General features: G+C 48.7%; 1 protein-coding gene across 1 annotated transcript in view; it reads right to left on the bottom strand.

Moving 5' to 3' along the window:
• Positions 1-7,722: 7,722 nt before the first annotated feature.
• grin2ba (glutamate receptor, ionotropic, N-methyl D-aspartate 2B-a) overlaps positions 7,723-16,627 on the bottom strand; it is a gene marked incomplete at its 3' end in the record, with an annotated part of 145,735 nt that continues 136,830 nt past the window's right edge. The window contains 5 exon segments of the mRNA XM_080775516.1: positions 7,723-7,881; positions 7,883-7,931; positions 7,933-8,069; positions 8,071-9,900; positions 13,087-13,413. Coding sequence (XP_080631642.1) covers positions 7,723-7,881; positions 7,883-7,931; positions 7,933-8,069; positions 8,071-9,900; positions 13,087-13,413 — 2,502 coding nt within the window.

Genomic DNA, 16,627 nt, shown 5'->3' with positions numbered 1-16,627 from the left:
ATTAAGTACTATAGTCATTTAATACTAGCTGTGAATTAATTAAAGCGGCGTTTGGAATTGCAAACAGCTGCAATCAATACTATATCAGTATTCTGATATTAACATGCGGGCCGCATTAAGTGAAGGTGTGGGGGCCGCATGTGGCCCCCGGGCCGCCTGTTGCCCACCCCTGCTCTATAGTCACAAACGTATCTGTGGCCTTGAAGCTGGAGAGAAGCTTATCGGAAATCAGAGAAAGAAAGATTCTAACGGCATGCGAATAAACTACATCTGTGCAAATATATAACAAATTACAAATCATAATGATATTCTCTGGCTCACGGTCTGTGCGCCCAAAATGTGACTAATATAATATGCAAGTGTTTCTCCAAGGTTGCATAAAATCAAGCCATTACGCTGAAACCTTTCAAGCTGTGACTTTTATATGCTGTAATAATAGTAATATTTATGGGAACACATTTAATAAAAAAATAAAAAAATAAAAATAAAATCAACCGATCAGCCCCAAAGCAAAACATCTGTGCACGTGACAACTGTACACACGCCGTGCACGTGACAACTGTATACACACGTCGCATGTAGTAATAATAATATGAGGAAATGTTTGGTTCATTCTTGATAAGAGGGTTGCACAACAAAATGCATTTCACCTTCACTCCTCAGGATGATGAAACTGCAGTCACTCGGTTTTTTCTGTGATATTTTTCGTACCGAAATCCTCAGAAATATATTGATTAAAAACGTCCGCACTGGGAAATGTCCAGTGTGTGTGTGTGTGCGCGCGCGCGCGCGAGTGTGTGTGTTTGTGTGTCATCCTTTACCACAGTGATGTATATCCCAAACTATTCCCAAATAGAGAGGGAGTATATTATAGGACTGGCCGGGGGGCCAATGATATGGCTCTGATAGAAGTGTGTGCAGCCAATCACCATTAGAACCCAGGTCAAAGGTCAAAGCAAAATGGGGCTTATTATAACAAAACACAGATAATCTCCAGACGTTCTTAACAAGGATCAGCAGCTTAAAAACAATTATAATAAAACTGCCTCTATATGCAAATATCATCTATGTATACGTGTAATGTTTGCATTACATTATAAACGTGTATAGATAATTTAATTTATCTCTGAAAAAAGCATGAAGAAGTTTATCTTTAAAAAACGAGAGAGAATCTCTAACACAACTCAAGGGAAACTTAGCGAAAAGACTCCTAAAAACGAAACCTTCCCTTTTTTTTAAATCACCAAAATGTCTATACCTACATAACAATTATCCTCAGTATCCAAACACTTTAGTGAAAATAAGCAAAAAAAAGCATAATTCTTAAAGTAATCAGTATATTAATTGGTAAACTATTTAAGTAAACATGAGATCCAAAGGAAACAAAATTGGTTCACCATAATATCACTTATCTTGATTAGTAATATTCGTGTCTTAACTAATATTTTGCATATTTTTATTAATGTATATTTTTTTTGCGTGTTTTTTAATCACTTTTTTTTTTTTATCTCGTCATTTTATTTATTTCTTAAATTGCTGTAAAACATATATTGAAAGTTATACATCCTGTCTGTCTGTTTGTTACTGTACAAAGTGAAAAGAGCTTTTTAAATAGAATATTTACAAGGAACATGTTTACATTAGTGACGCGTGAATAACACTGATTGATGCTTTTAGCTCCACAGTCTTCCCTTGTCCTCTCCTATAGCGCTCTGGTCCGTATAGAGCCTTAAATACATTTGGGATAGTTTTGGGAAGTTTTTTTTAACTTAAGCTGTATTAGGCAACAAAGTCTTAATGCACACCTGTATGCTCTGAGGGGGGTGAGTAGGACTCAACGTATTCACCTGTATGCTCTGAGGGGGGTGAGTAGGACTCAACGTATTCACCTGTATGCTCTGAGGGGGGTGAGTAGGACTCAACGTATTCACCTGTATGCTCTGAGGGGGGTGAGTAGGCAGGCAGGGCTCAATGTATTCACCTGTATGCTCTGAGGGGGGTGAGTAGGCAGGACTCACTCAACGTATTCACCTGTATGCTCTGAGGGGGGTGAGTAGGCAGGACTCAATGTATTCACCTGTATGCTCTGAGGGGGGTGAGTAGGCAGGCAGGGCTCAATGTATTCACCTGTATGCTCTGAGGGGGGTGAGTAGGCAGGACTCACTCAACGTATTCACCTGTATGCTCTGAGGGGGGTGAGTAGGCAGGACTCAATGTATTCACCTGTATGCTCTGAGGGGGGTGAGTAGGCAGGCAGGGCTCAATGTATTCACCTGTATGCTCTGAGGGGGGTGAGTAGGCAGGACTCACTCAACGTATTCACCTGTATGCTCTGAGGGGGGTGAGTAGGCAGGACTCACTCAACGTATTCACCTGTATGCTCTGAGGGGGGTGAGTAAGCAGGACTCAATGTATTCACCTGTATGCTCTGAGGGGGGTGAGTAGGCAGGGCTCAATGTATTCACCTGTATGCTCTGAGGGGGGTGAGTAGGCAGGACTCAACGTATTCACCTGTATGCTCTGAGGGGGGTGAGTAGGCAGGACTCAATGTATTCACCTGTATGCTCTGAGGGGGGTGAGTAGGCAGGGCTCAATGTATTCACCTGTATGCTCTGAGGGGGGTGAGTAGGCAGGGCTCAATGTATTCACCTGTATGCTCTGAGGGGGGTGAGTAGGCATGACTCACTCAATGTATTCACCTGTATGCTCTGAGGGGGGTGAGTAGGCAGGACTCAATGTATTCACCTGTATGCTCTGAGGGGGGTGAGTAGGCAGGGCTCACTCAATGTATTCACCTGTATGCTCTGAGGGGGGTGAGTAGGCAGGACTCAATGTATTCACCTGTATGCTCTGAGGGGGGTGAGTAGGCAGGCAGGGCTCAATGTATTCACCTGTATGCTCTGAGGGGGGTGAGTAGGCAGGACTCAATGTATTCACCTGTATGCTCTGGGGGTAGTATGGGGGCCACGCATTAAATGTAAATTAATTCACACAACTAGAGTCATTTGTATTGTTGACCTATTTCTACAATTTATATTACATGTTTTTTGTGTCGATAATACTACGCCCCCAAAAAACAGTTCCATGTGATAGAGGGGTCAAAGTTGAACTAATATTTTAAGGCTGTGTTACTCTCGACTTCCTGACACCGGACGAAGACTGCACATCCTGTCCACTCTGAGACCCCCCCCCCCCCCCTCCCAAAACAGTGCATTTTATACGGGGGAGGGGGGGGGGCTCAGAGTTCCCTAGTCCACTAGGGAAAGTAGGCTTTCGCCGGCACAAAAAACCTGTCTTTGGTGAGGAGCGGAAATCGTTATTTTTCATTGTTTTGCAGAAGTCGACGAGACAGGTTGTGCCGCAGGAAGTCCAGAGTAACATATACTATATAGCCTTATAAGGAGACGTCCTTATAAGGCTATAGGACCAGAGCCCTCGCCCTGCTGACCCGTCAGAACCATAATGCCTAATAAAAAAGATCCCTAGATCAATTCACATGGGAGAGTGGTGAGGTCGGGGGGGTGCAGGGAGGGGTTAGTTGATTTAAGGCTAAACTCGATGCGTCTCGCTTCTACGAAACGAGGAGAGAGAGAGAGGAAAGAGGAGAGAGAGGCCATGATGAATAACTGAATACTAATCAGCAGGTTGGAGTTGGGGGGGGGGGGGGGATTATACAGCTGTTATTCAATCACCCTCCCATTACAGTGGGGCATTTAGATGCGGGGAGGAGAACCCAGGCATACACACACACACACACACACACACACACAATTCCGCAGCTCTCCAATCTCTCTGTATGGCGTGCGTTGTGTGTGTGTGTGTGTGTGTGTGTGTGTGTGTGTGTGTGTGTGTGTGTGTGCGTTGTGCGCGTGCGCGTGCGCGTGCGCGCCGACCGCAATCTCCACCGCAGCCCTTGAACTTCTGACACCGGCTGCTAATCGAAGAGCTTGAGCCCTTTAAATAACTAATATAGAGAGGCCTCTTTATCCCGTACAGTGTAATAAACGCTGAGTCATCATGATGATGATGAGCCTGTTGGGGTGAGGGGGGGGCGGTGGTGGGGGGTTAAGGCATGTCTGTTGAGAGCGTGTGGAGGACCTCAGAATATCGAGTATAAAAAAAGGTCCCGCGCAAAGAAATGAGGTCTCCTCCGCTGCCAAGCTAAAAGGAACCATTATCGACATCAGTCAGGAACGGCCCATTAAGCATCCTCAATATGGCCGCCGCTCTGCTGCCTTCTCCTTGCCCTGGTCGGTATATATATATATATATATAGACCAATATAGACACCTGCCTGAAATAGACATCATTCTCAGCTCAATCTGCATGGGCTTACTGTATATATCAACATCATCATTATAATAATCGTCGGGCAATGACAAACTAACTTCCAATACATAGTATATTTCACCTATAGAGATAAATGACAGAGCATTATTGATATTAACCACATTACGGTTTCCAGGCAAATGTTTCTATACGGCGCAGTATACTGTACGTTCTGAGCAGTGTGCAGTCATTCCCCATACATTTTCCCCATAGACGTTTCAAAGTTGCTATAAGTAATAATATGTCAACATTTTAACCCATTCTGACCGGGCACCCATTTTTGTGTTGGCATCATGTTATGCTTTAGCTATTGAAAAATAGCAGATCTACAAGCTCATAGCGCGCCACCGAGTGGCGCGCTACGAGCTTGTAGGTCTGCTATTTTTGAAAAATCGAAGAGCGACTGACATAGAAGACATTTTTAGAATCTGATCTCAGGTCAGAATGGGTCCATCAGACCAGTGTGTGTCCAGCGGAAACCTCGTATGAATCTGATCTCAGGTCAGAATGGGTTAATGACCTTTTTTTTGTGGTATTCAGACAACCAGCAATGGGGTAGAACACTCCCAACTCAATCTACATTTGAATATTTTCCTATAGAAGCTTTGCCATTGGTCGGTCGATTTGCCTTGTCTACTTCCAGATTGGTTAGTCATTGTGACTGTTTCTTTTTTTTTCTTCGAACAAAGACAAAGCTTCTAGGAACCTCTTTGAATGCAGATTGTGGCCCTAGATGTGTCACAGAGACACAATGTTTTGGGGGAAGTGTCTGAATACCAAAAACTAAAAAACAATACAAAAAAGGGTCATTAAAACTTTGGCATATTATTGCTTATATAGCAAACTTTACAGACACGTATACATGCCTCGGGGAAAGCCAACAGCCGAGTTGACAAATCATGACAAATAAACCCATTTTCTCTTTTTAAGAGTTTCTCTTCTTTCAATTATTAATTATATTAAACGAATGGGGAATTATTTGAGGAATTATTTCCTAGTGCCCTCGTCATTCCGAAGGGGGGGGCGGGGGACTGTGATGACCTCTCTAGCCTGTGAGTGAAACGTGATGCATGGTGACGTGACGCTAGTTGGTTGTCTTGTTGTTGACGGGATGTACATCTGAAATAATGGGCTATATTAATATTGCACACAGAATAACCGCTTCCCCGTATATACTTCCTTCACAGGTGTTAGGCGATTATGCCTTTTTTATTTATTTATTTCAAGGGCCCCCATAACTCTGAGAGTGTACAAATGTTTACACACACACGTACGGGGCCCACTCAAGAACACGTTGAGAGAGACCCCCCCACTGGTGTAGCGGAGTGTTCCCAGTTGAGCACAACATGCACAATAACAGCAGCACGCGCCCGGCCTCTGTTTGACCCAGAATGCTAACAGAGATTTAATTAGAATCAGCGGGTATAACACCTGTGAAGGTGAAGTATATAATAGTCTTATATAGGACCTCTTTCAGTCTTATATAGGACCTCATTCAGTCTTATTCAGTCTTTCCGGCTTGGCGTTTTTTATGTCGGAGAGATCAACCTCGGTTTCCTGTTGCCGGCGGTGGCGAGGGCGCTATAGGCAGAGGAAATAACGACACGGCGTAAAAAAAAAGACAGCAGTGATCGCAAATCTGATACGGAGCAGAATGTGAGAACAAGGGAGAAAAACGAACCAAACAAACAAACAAACAAAGTCGTGATATCGTAAAAAACCAGGTGTTATCGTAATCAATGGTAATGTCTGTGTAATTCACAATGTTAATAATAATATTATTGTTGTTGTTGTTCTTATAACCCTGTTATTTCTTGTAAAGAATGTCTTATTATCGTCTCATATGATTGTACTTCTTAATAGCAAACGAGAGCGTCAGTGACTTCGGAAGAGGTGGGGCCGGGGCACACAGAGAGAGAGAGAGAGAGATAGAGAGACATAGAGAGAGAGTGTGTAAAAGTGCTGGGCAGTGGGAGGGAGGAGAGGACGACCAGCCTGTAGTCTCTCCTTCCTCTGCTCGTTACGGAGAGAGCGAGAGAAAAGCACCATGCGGTCCACTTCCGGCGTCCAAGGGTTTTTCCTCGTTAGCGGTGGTGTGATAACGTCTCTGTTTCCGTGGTGACAGGGGGAGCAGATGGACACTGACTCCGCCCCCTCCCCCCCTCTGCCTCCTCGTACTCTCGCTCCTCACATGAAGGCGCCCCGCGGGAGCGCCACAGACGGCCGTCACATCTCTCTCCCAGGCAGGCTCACACCTCTCCCCCCCCCCCCGCGATATCGAACCGACCGCGGCGAGCTGTCGTCTTCCTCTTAATGACCCAGAACACACTGGACTACTAGTGCTCGCCCTCGTGTGTGTGTGTGTGTGTGACCCTGAAGTACTGTTCAGTGTGTGAGCGTGTGTGCGTGTGCGTGTGTGTGTGTGTGTGTGTGTGTTGTGTGGTGGTGGTGGTGGGGGGCTAAATGGACTCTGTCTGTGTGCCTGCAGTACTATAATAGCTTTGACCATGATTTGAGTAAGGCTTATATAGCATGGCCCCTCCAGTCCTAACTCACTATACTGCGCCGCCGGGTTTTCACTTTTAGCCGAACCACTTAAACCCAGCACATACTTAACTGACCGGAGGTCGCCCTAACGGTCTATCCGTGGCGCCCCTCCTCCCCCCTCCCCCCCCCCCCCCCCCCGCCCTCTATTCCAAATATCTTTTTGCCGAAAACAGCTGAGCTGATCCAGAAGTGGGGGGGCAATGTCGATGTGCTATTTTGACCAAAATGTTCCCCTTATCATGCCCAGAAATAGGGATGGGGTTCAAAGTCCTCTAAAGCCTATAGCTCTCTCCTTTTTACCATCGTGTTGGGGCCCTTCAGTACAGACTAGTTTTTCCAGTCTTTGTACCATAATGTTGGGGCCCTTCAGTACAGACTAGTTTTTCCAGTCTTTGTACCATCGTGTTGGGGCCCTTCAGTACAGACTAGTTTTTCCAGTCTTTGTACCATCGTGTTGGGGCCCTTCAGTACAGACTAGTTTTTTCCAGTCTTTGTACCATCATGTTGGGCCCCTTCAGTACAGACTAGTTCTTCAGTCTTTGTACCATCATGTTGGGCCCCTTCAGTACAGACTAGTTCTTCAGTCTTTGTACCATCGTGTTGGGGCCCTTCAGTACAGACTAGTTTTTCAGTCTTTGTACCATCGTGTTGGGGCCCTTCAGTACAGACTAGTTTCCAGTCTTTGTACCATCATGTCGGGGCCCCATATATACTAGTGAGTGGATGCTATCTCGGGATCAATCCCTGATTTCCTCCCCAACGGCTACACCCTTCTCCTCCCCTCCTGTCCCTGACGCCCCCGTCCGTCCGTCCGTCCCGTCCGACCGGCAACCTGCTTCTTCTTCTTCAGACGTCAGACTCGATGCTGGAGAGTTTCTCGTACACGTGGCCGTTGCTGCCGTTGAAGGGCCTCGGGGGCCCCACCCCCAGCATGGAGCCGTGGTGGAGCTCCTTGGGGAAGCGGCTCCCGACGGTGGACATCACGCCGGCCGTGGCCGAGGCGGGGCAGGTAGGACGTCACGCCGCCCCCTCCTCCTCCTCCTCCCCTGAAGTCCACTGATCCGGCTGATGTCCTCGTGGGCCTGGACCTGCTGCTGCTGCTGCTGCTTCTGCATGTAGTACTGCTTGGCGCCGTGCATCAGGCACTGGTCGTCGTCGAAGGTGGGTATAAAGGGGTTCTGGTTGACCCGGTCCCGGGTAGAGGGACTTGGACAGGGAGAAGCCCGAGCCGCCTCCTTCCATCAGGGACCTGTCCCGGTCCCTCGTGTCTCTCTCGCCCACCGAGCGGCGGTGGAGCCCCTCGCCGCCTCGGAACAGGCCCCCCCCTAGGCCCCCCCCTCCTCCTCCCCCTCCCCCTCCTCCTCCTCCGTAGAACAGCGGGTCTCTGTCCCGCTCCCGGTCTCTCTCCGAGCCGCCTCCCTGGCGCTCGAAAATGTGCGCGAAGGGGCTGTTTCCCTCCAGGTAGCGCTCCTTCTCCTTCAGGCTGACGCTCCGAGGCGGGGGCAGCATCCCCCCCCCTCCTCCCCCTCCTCCTCCTCCTCCCAGACCCCCCATCAGGTTCCCCATCCCCCCACCCCCACCCCCACCCCCACCGCCCGACAACTCCTCCTTCTGGAGGTCGACAAACCCGTCGTAGGAGTGCTGCCGCCGGAGCAGCTTATTGCCGCCGCCGCCGCTTTTCCGCCGCTGCGGCTGCTGGGGCTGGGGGCCGCCTCCCCCTCCTCCCCCTCCCCCGCCTCCCCCTCCTCCCCCCATCTGTTCCAAGAGGTGGTTGTTGTCCTCGCTGATGTCGTAGAGGTTGCCTGTCTTTTTGCAGCCCTCGCAGCGCATGCAGGTGGCCGAGCTGGGCCGACTGCTGCCCCCTCCCCCTCCCCCGCCCGCAGAGGACACGCAGCCCACGCCGCCGTAGCCCCCCCCTTGCATGGACATCTGCTTGCTTCCCCCTCCTCCTCCTCCCCCGCCAACACCAACGCCACCGGCCCGGCAGTTCCGACACTCCCACTCGCCCCCCGCCAGCCCGGCCCCGCTTTTCGAGTCCGACTTCTTATTGGGTTTGCTCTTCAGGAAGTCGTCCACGGGAACCAGGGAGGTGCAGGTGCCCCCTCCCCCTCCCCCTCCTCCTCCTCCTCCTCCCCCCACTCCCCCTCCTCCCCCGGGCCCGTCCGTCAGGTCCACGTGCTCCCACTGGGGCACGCCCTCCTTGGGGCGGAACTGGTCCAGGTAGAAGTCCCTGACGCTCGCCTCCTTGTCCCGGAACAGGTAGGAGGCGGGGGGGTTGCTGCTGGGGCCGCCGTTCCTCTTGCGCTCCGACACCGGCAGCGGCTGCGGGGGCGGCGAGGGCGGCGAGGCCGCGCGGTGGTGGTGGTGGTAGTGGTGGTGGCTGATGTGGTACGGCTTCCTCCGGTAGCCCAGCTCGATCTCGTCCAGCTCCCGCCGGGACTTGGCCGAGGCGGGCCTCTTCTTCAGGCTGTCGCGGTACTGCCGGCGCTTCTTGGCGTTGCCCTCCAGGTTGCCGTAGGTCACCGTGTGCGTGGAGATGTCCGACACGTCGGAGCGGATGGTCCCCGTGTCGTCCAGCGCGCGCCCCGCCCCGCCGTAGTAGCCCTGGCCGGCCACGTAGCCCGAGCTGGACGCGCCGCCCTTGAAGGAGAACTTCCCGTAGAGGTCGGGCAGGCCGCCCTTGAACAGGCCGCCGCCCCCGCCGGGCGGAGGCGGAGTCTGGCCCGACAGCAGGTCGAACTTGCTCATGTTGCGGTGGGTGAGCGCCGAGCGGGGCTGCGTGGTGAAGATGGGCGCCACCACCCCCCCTCCTCCTCCTCCTCCCCCGCCGCCGCCCAGGCTGTCGCAGTCGAACATGCCGCCGCCGTCCAGCGAGCTCCCGCTGCCCAGGAGGCTGTGGGGCCTGTTGGGCGACGGGCCCCCGCCCAGGCCCAGCAGCGAGCCCCCCATGTGGTGGTGGTGCAGGTAGTGGTCCTGGTACAGGTTGCTGTCCTTCAGGTGCAGGTTGCCGAACGTCCTCTCCACCTATAGGATGGATGGATGGATTAGTGTACGGACCTTGGTTCTATCATTTAGCTGGGTAGAGAGACAGTCTTCATGCATACTCTCTCTCTCTCTCTCTCTCTCTCTAGATGGATAGATATATATCTTTATTGTCCCATCAAGTGGGTTAACATTATAGATCTCTGAGCTGAGCATCTCTATTTCAATTGCTTCACAATGTAATTCATGACTTGGCCCACATTCAACACACATGGCTTTTCCATTAAATGAACTTGGGAAAATAAATACCGGTAGTTAAAACTATATTGCTAAATAAAATAAAATACATTTATACTTCTACCTGGAAGACTAAGTATACCCAGCTGTCTGTTTAGCTACCAAGTCGTTAACATTGATGATACAGTTAATTAAGTAGAGCTACAGCACATCTCTCTTTCATTTGCATTACAATGACAGTCAATTATGACTGGGCACATTAAGATAAAGTTGTCAAATCCATACTGCCGCCAAAAAAACGAAAATTGGAGATTTTAATTTGTTATCAATATGTAGTGGTTTGAAATGGTACCTTTTAAATTGGTCGCTGTGGGATGCCAGTCAGGGCGATCGAGGCCTGACAATAATAAAGTATTAAATAAAAAATAATCAAACGCTACAAAGGGTGCATGAACGGAAGGCTCACATAAACCCGTACAAACTCAGCAGCAGAATACCATTCCATTCCACTCCCAACCCTGTCCGGATTTTGACGTTGGCTCAGTAGCAACACACACAGACAGTACTGGTGTGTGGTGCACAAAGTGTGTTGTGCTTTTTCTGAACCAACGCTGTCCTCCTGAACTGTTCAGGAGAACAAGTTATTCAGGAGGACATTGGAATGAAAGCAGCCGATCCTCCTGGGGAAACACGCAACACTAGAGCTAATCTACAGATCAAATCCAGCCCAACCATCGACAGTTTCAAATCCTCCCTAAAAACTCACTCCATTGCCTTCAGCTCCTAGTCCTGTAAATGTTTTAAAACCTTTTTGTAATTAGTAGGCTATTTTGTTGTTTCATGTTCTTTAAAATGTTGTTATATTAAATATATTTTTTATATGAAGTTTTGCTAAACGTTTATTTTAATTTTGTATTTTATGATGTAATTTTTATATGGAAAGCACTTTGGGTCAACTTCTGTTGTTTTTAAATGTGCTAAATAAATAAAGGTGACTTGACTTAATACTGAAGCTAACTAAACAGCTAATCAACGCCGTTCTGCAGCGTGACTCCCCGACACGTCCTGCTCCTTCTCTCCTCCTCCACACACTCATAACACGGTGCTCTGACTGTGCGTCGCTTGACGTGGGTGCGCGACCGTTTCTCAGTGGTCGAGTCAATGCAACGGAGATGTGTGTAAATGCAGGGCGTGCGTGTGAAGTTTGAGTGACAGGTTCTAGGTTGCTCTTGAGTCTTAAAATGACGGTGGCTCCAAACGGATCGCCAGCGTTTTGGTCATTATCTCTGGAACGCAAGGTCAAATCTGCTCAGTTTGAAGCTTGTTGGATACACGAAATTGATGACATTTGATTGGCAGGCCAGTCAAAATTGCTCCGCGGGCCGGAAGTGGCCCGTGGGCCGGAGTTTGAGTATCACTGCACTAGTCCCTTCTTAACATTTTAGTCTAGCTTTTATTTGTTGACGAAATTGTCAGTATATTTAGTCGCTAGTCGTAGCTTAGTTTTCACTTGGTTTCCATTTAGTTTTCGTCAGTGGAAAAAAGGTAGTCGAAGAACAATTTTCGTCTCAGTTTAAGTCGACAAAATCAACACTGCTCTGTCAGACGGCAACAACAACGGAGTCAGAGCAGACCGTAATATATACCTCGCTGATGTAGTGAACATGTTGTCTGGTGCTCTAGCACCCCCTAGTGTCTGTCTGCAACACCACTGACCTCGCTGATGTAGTCACTGAACATGTTGTCTCTAGCACCCCCTAGTGTCTGTCCCCAACACACCACTGACCTCGCTGATGTAGTCACTGAACATGTTGTCTCTAGCACCCCCTAGTGTCCGTCCGCGCGCCCCACTGACCTCACTGATGTAGTCACTGAACATGTTGTCTCTAGCACCCCCTAGTGTCTGTCTGCAACACCCCACTGACCTCACTGATGTAGTCGCTGAACATGTTGTCTCTAGCACCCCCTAGTGTCTGTCTGCAACACCCCACTGACCTCACTGATGTAGTCGCTGAACATGTTGTCTCTAGCACCCCCTAGTGTCTGTCTGCAACACACCACTGACCTCACTGATGTAGTCACTGAACATGTCGTCTCTAGCACCCCCTAGTGTCCGTCTGTCTGTCTGCGCGCCCCACTGACCTCGCTGATGTAGTCGCTGAACATGTTGTCTCTAGCACCCCCTAGTGTCTGTCCGCGCGCCCCACTGACCTCACTGATGTAGTCGCTGAACATGTTGTCTCTAGCACCCCCTAGGGTCTGTCTGCAACACACCACTGACCTCACTGATGTAGTCACTGAACATGTTGTCTCTAGCACCCCCTAGTGTCTGTCTGCAACACACCACTGACCTCGCTGATGTAGTCACTGAACATGTTGTCTGGTGCTCTAGCACCCCCTAGTGGCTGTCTGCGCAACGCCACTGACCTCGCTGATGTAGTCACTGAACATGTTGTCTCTAGCACCCCCTAGTGTCTGTCTGCAACGCCCCACTGACCTCGCTGATGTAGTCACTGAACATGTTGTCTCTAGCACCCCCTAGTGTCTGTCTGCAACACACCACTGACCTCACTGATGTAGTCACTGAACATGTTGTCTCTAGCACCCCCTAGGGTCTGTCTGCGCGCCCCACTGACCTCACTGATGTAGTCACTGAACATGTTGTCTCTAGCACCCCCTAGTGTCTGTCTGCAACACCCCACTGACCTCACTGATGTAGTCACTGAACATGTTGTCTCTAGCACCCCCTAGTGTCCGTCCGCGCGCCCCACTGACCTCACTGATGTAGTCGCTGAACATGTTGTCTCTAGCACCCCCTAGAGTCTGTCCCCAACACCCCACTGACCTCACTGATGTAGTCACTGAACATGTTGTCTCTAGCACCCCCTAGAGTCTGTCCCCAACACACCACTGACCTCACTGATGTAGTCACTGAACATGTTGTCTGGTGCTCTAGCACCCCCTAGTGTCTGTCTGCAACACACCACTGACCTCGCTGATGTAGTCGCTGAACATGTTGTCATCGGGGAGGTAGGCGGGCGGCTTGCAGTCCAGCGCGTGGCCCCCCATGCCGCCCGACATGCTGCGGCGGTGCTCCGAGGAGATGTCGTAGACGGACGACTCGCGGCGGATGAAGTCCAGGGCGCTGTGCGGCGAGCCGTTAATGGCGCCGTGGCCGCCCAGCGACGCCATGTTCTTGGCGGTGCGCAGCAGGCGCAGGATGTTGGAGTGCGTGTTGTTCATGGTGGCCGACGGGGAGTCCAGCGCCGAGCTGCTCTTCTCCTCGATCTGCACGCCGTGGATGCAGCTCCAGATGCCCTGGTAGATAGATAGATAGATAGAATACTTTATTGGCAGTTTAAGAAAATTACAGAAAAATGACATCATTTTAAAAAACGCCAAATGGACTTAGACACAAAAAAGCCTTGGCTTGTTTCCATTGTGGTCCACTTTGTAACATGAAACTATACACATACATACTGTACAGACAAAACAACCATGGAACATATAATAAATAATCCTTATATATAAGGCTGGGAGCTATATACATAGGACAAGAGGTACCCTGGGAGAATAGTCCTGAGCATGGGAGATGGGCTATCCAGGGTCGGAATCTAACTATGACCAGTGAGTGTGTAGATGGAGCCATGATTTCAGGTCTTTCCTAAATATTGCAATAGAATTTAGGGATTTCAGGGCTGGAGGGAGTGCATTCCACAGAGTAGTGGCTGCGTAGAAAAAAGCATTTTTTCATGAGTGTCCTGAATCTGGGGGGAACTAGATCATAGGGACTTCCTCTGGTTGAGTACCTGTGAGCATCCCTCACTCTGGGCAGGTAGCCCATCAGGTACTCTGGAACAGAGGCACCTAGGATCTTGAAGACCAGACACAGTGAGAGCTGAGATACTCTCTCCTCCACCCTTAGCCATCCCAGGCTAATAAAGTGGGCAGAGGTAAGATGAGACCTGGGGTTCAATTTTAGTAGTAACCTCACAAGCTTGTTTTGGGAGGTCTGCAGCTTTGTTTTCAGAAGCGTGGAGATGCCTCTGTACCATGAAGTACACGCATAGTCAAAGTGGCACTGGATGAGGGCACCGGCCAAGGTCCTCATAGCACTGCTGTTGACATAAGGGGATATCCTGCCCAAGAAACGAGTTATCTGGTTGACCTTTGAGATCACTTTCATTGCCATTTTTTCACCCGTGAGTTTGTTATCTAGTATAAAGCCCACTCTAACTGTGAATCCCGGGGACTTGTTGAGGTTATGACTTGAACCAAACAGAATAGACTCAGTTTTCCCAAGGTGCAGTGACAATTGGTGGTGGGGAGGACGAGAGAGAGAGAGGTGTGGTTAGAGTGTTAGAGCGCACTGAAACTGGGAGGTCGGGGGTTCGATCCACGGCTGGTTCCAATCCAATCCACTTTATTTATAAAGCACATTTTAAGGTTGAAACACAGTGCTGTACACAAAGAAAAACTAGAATATCAAGAAAAAAAAAACCAAAAAACCCAACAACAACAGTACATAAACAGGGCAACATAAGGACACAATGCAGTGGAAGCAGCAACTCTTAATCAGTATATGTTCAAATGCCAAGGAGTGCAAGTGAGTTCGGTTTTCAGACGTGATTTAAACACAGACAAGGATTGAGAAGCTCTGACATGAGGTGGAAAGTTCATTCCACAGTGTGGGTGCTACAACAGAAAATGACCTATAATCCCCCCGGGATTTCAGCTTTGATTTAGGGATCTTGAGATCTTGAGGGTCATAACCAAAGACTGTAAAAATGGGACCCAGTGGCTCCCTGCTTGGCACTCAGCATGAATGGGTTGGATTTGGGGGTCAGATCTATACGAATCAAATGATTCCCGAGCGCGTGTGTGACAAATCGTACGACTTTGAGAGAGAGAGAGAGAGAGAGAGAGAGAGAGAGAGAGAGAGACTTTGACAATGTACAGACTTCACTTGAGTGATCATCATAGTCTGGCAATAGAGAAGGGCAGACACAGACAGACCTGCAGCTGCCCAGAGAGGAGAGGCTGTGCTGTCACTGTGATGACGGAGCTATAGAGACAGAGTTACACTTCTTAACACAATGTAAAACACAAATATTAGAGAGGAGTTCTTCCCAAAATTTGAAACAAATTGCCCAGAAAGTATATGACAGAAAGGGAGAATGTGCAGTTTTGGCTGCAAAATATGTCAATTCCTGTCACAAGAAAAAGGACAACCAGTATAGGACACAAATACAGTAGTTTTATTTTCTGTCATATCTGTGATTGTGCTTTGGCAACACTTGTAAAATGTCATGCCAATAAGAGAGAGAGAGAGAGAGAGAGAGAGAGAGAGAGAGAGAGAGAGAGAGAGAGAGAGAGAGAGAGAGAGAGAGAGAGAGAGAGAGAGAGAGACAGAGACAGAGAGAGAGAGAGAGAGAGTAGAGGAGATTAACGCATGAAGACCTGAGATTCTAGGGTTCCCAAAGTATGCCATTAAATGGAGGTCCGTAGACTAATGCATGTCAAACTGGGGGTCCTTGAAACGGGTTGAGAATCACTGCTAGAACCGTGAAAATCTTCTCTTATGGGGGGTCCAATCTTCTCTTATGGGGGGTCCAATCTTCTCTTATGGGGGGTCCAAGGCATATCTTTTCAAATGGGGGTCCCTCCGCGGGATAATTAGTGTCAATTTGTGGGTCCTTGACATGAAAAGGTTTTGGAACCACTGTTCTACATCATGACAGGTTTCTGAACGCTGTCCATCTATGACACAAAACCTCTTAACTCCATTGGACCCTCAACCATGTCTGCTAAAGAAACTAACTCCACCACCTCTCTTCTCCCACCTCTCTTGACAATAATATAAAGTCACAACATCAACTTTGATGAGGCAGTATTGCTTTTCTTTTAAAAATAAGGTTTTCTTTATTTCTTGAAAAAGTTTCATTTTTCATTTCCCGAAAAAAACTGGAGTTATGAGGTTTCTTCCCGACAGCAGAGATATGTTGCTGCAAATTAAAGTATATCCATAATTCTATGTTCCATTTATGGATGGATGGAGCTGGTAATTAACTGCATCAGCAGAGAACGCCTATTAGCCTGCATTCTCCCAGGTGGCGCTCAGCTCTTATCCGCCCTGTAGCGCAATATAATTACTTTTCTAGCTCGTCAAACCATTTTTTTCCCAACCTAAATTAACCCATTCTGACCTGAGATCAGATTCATACAAGGTTTCCACTAGGACACACACTGGTCTGATCAACCCATTCTGACCTGAGATCAGATTCTAAAAATGTCAGTCGCTCTTCGATTTTTCAAAAATAGCAGACCTACAAGCTCGTAGCGCGCCACTCGGTGGCGCGCTATGAGCTTGTAGATCTGCTATTTTTCAATAGCTAAAGCATAACATGATGCTGACACCAAAAGGGGTTCCCGTTCAGAATGGGTTAAAAGGCAATAGCGGCATGGCTTTCTATATTAATTTGAAATACTTCAGATCCAGTTACGGTATAGATACATCGATTGCATGTAATTT

The sequence above is a fragment of the Protomyctophum bolini genome, assembly GCF_963924005.1.
Source record: "Protomyctophum bolini genome assembly, chromosome: 11".
Taxonomy (NCBI): Eukaryota; Metazoa; Chordata; class Actinopteri; order Myctophiformes; family Myctophidae; genus Protomyctophum; species Protomyctophum bolini.
The sequence above is the reverse complement of the archived record's forward strand: the minus strand, read 5'-3'. Positions and strand labels throughout refer to the sequence as shown.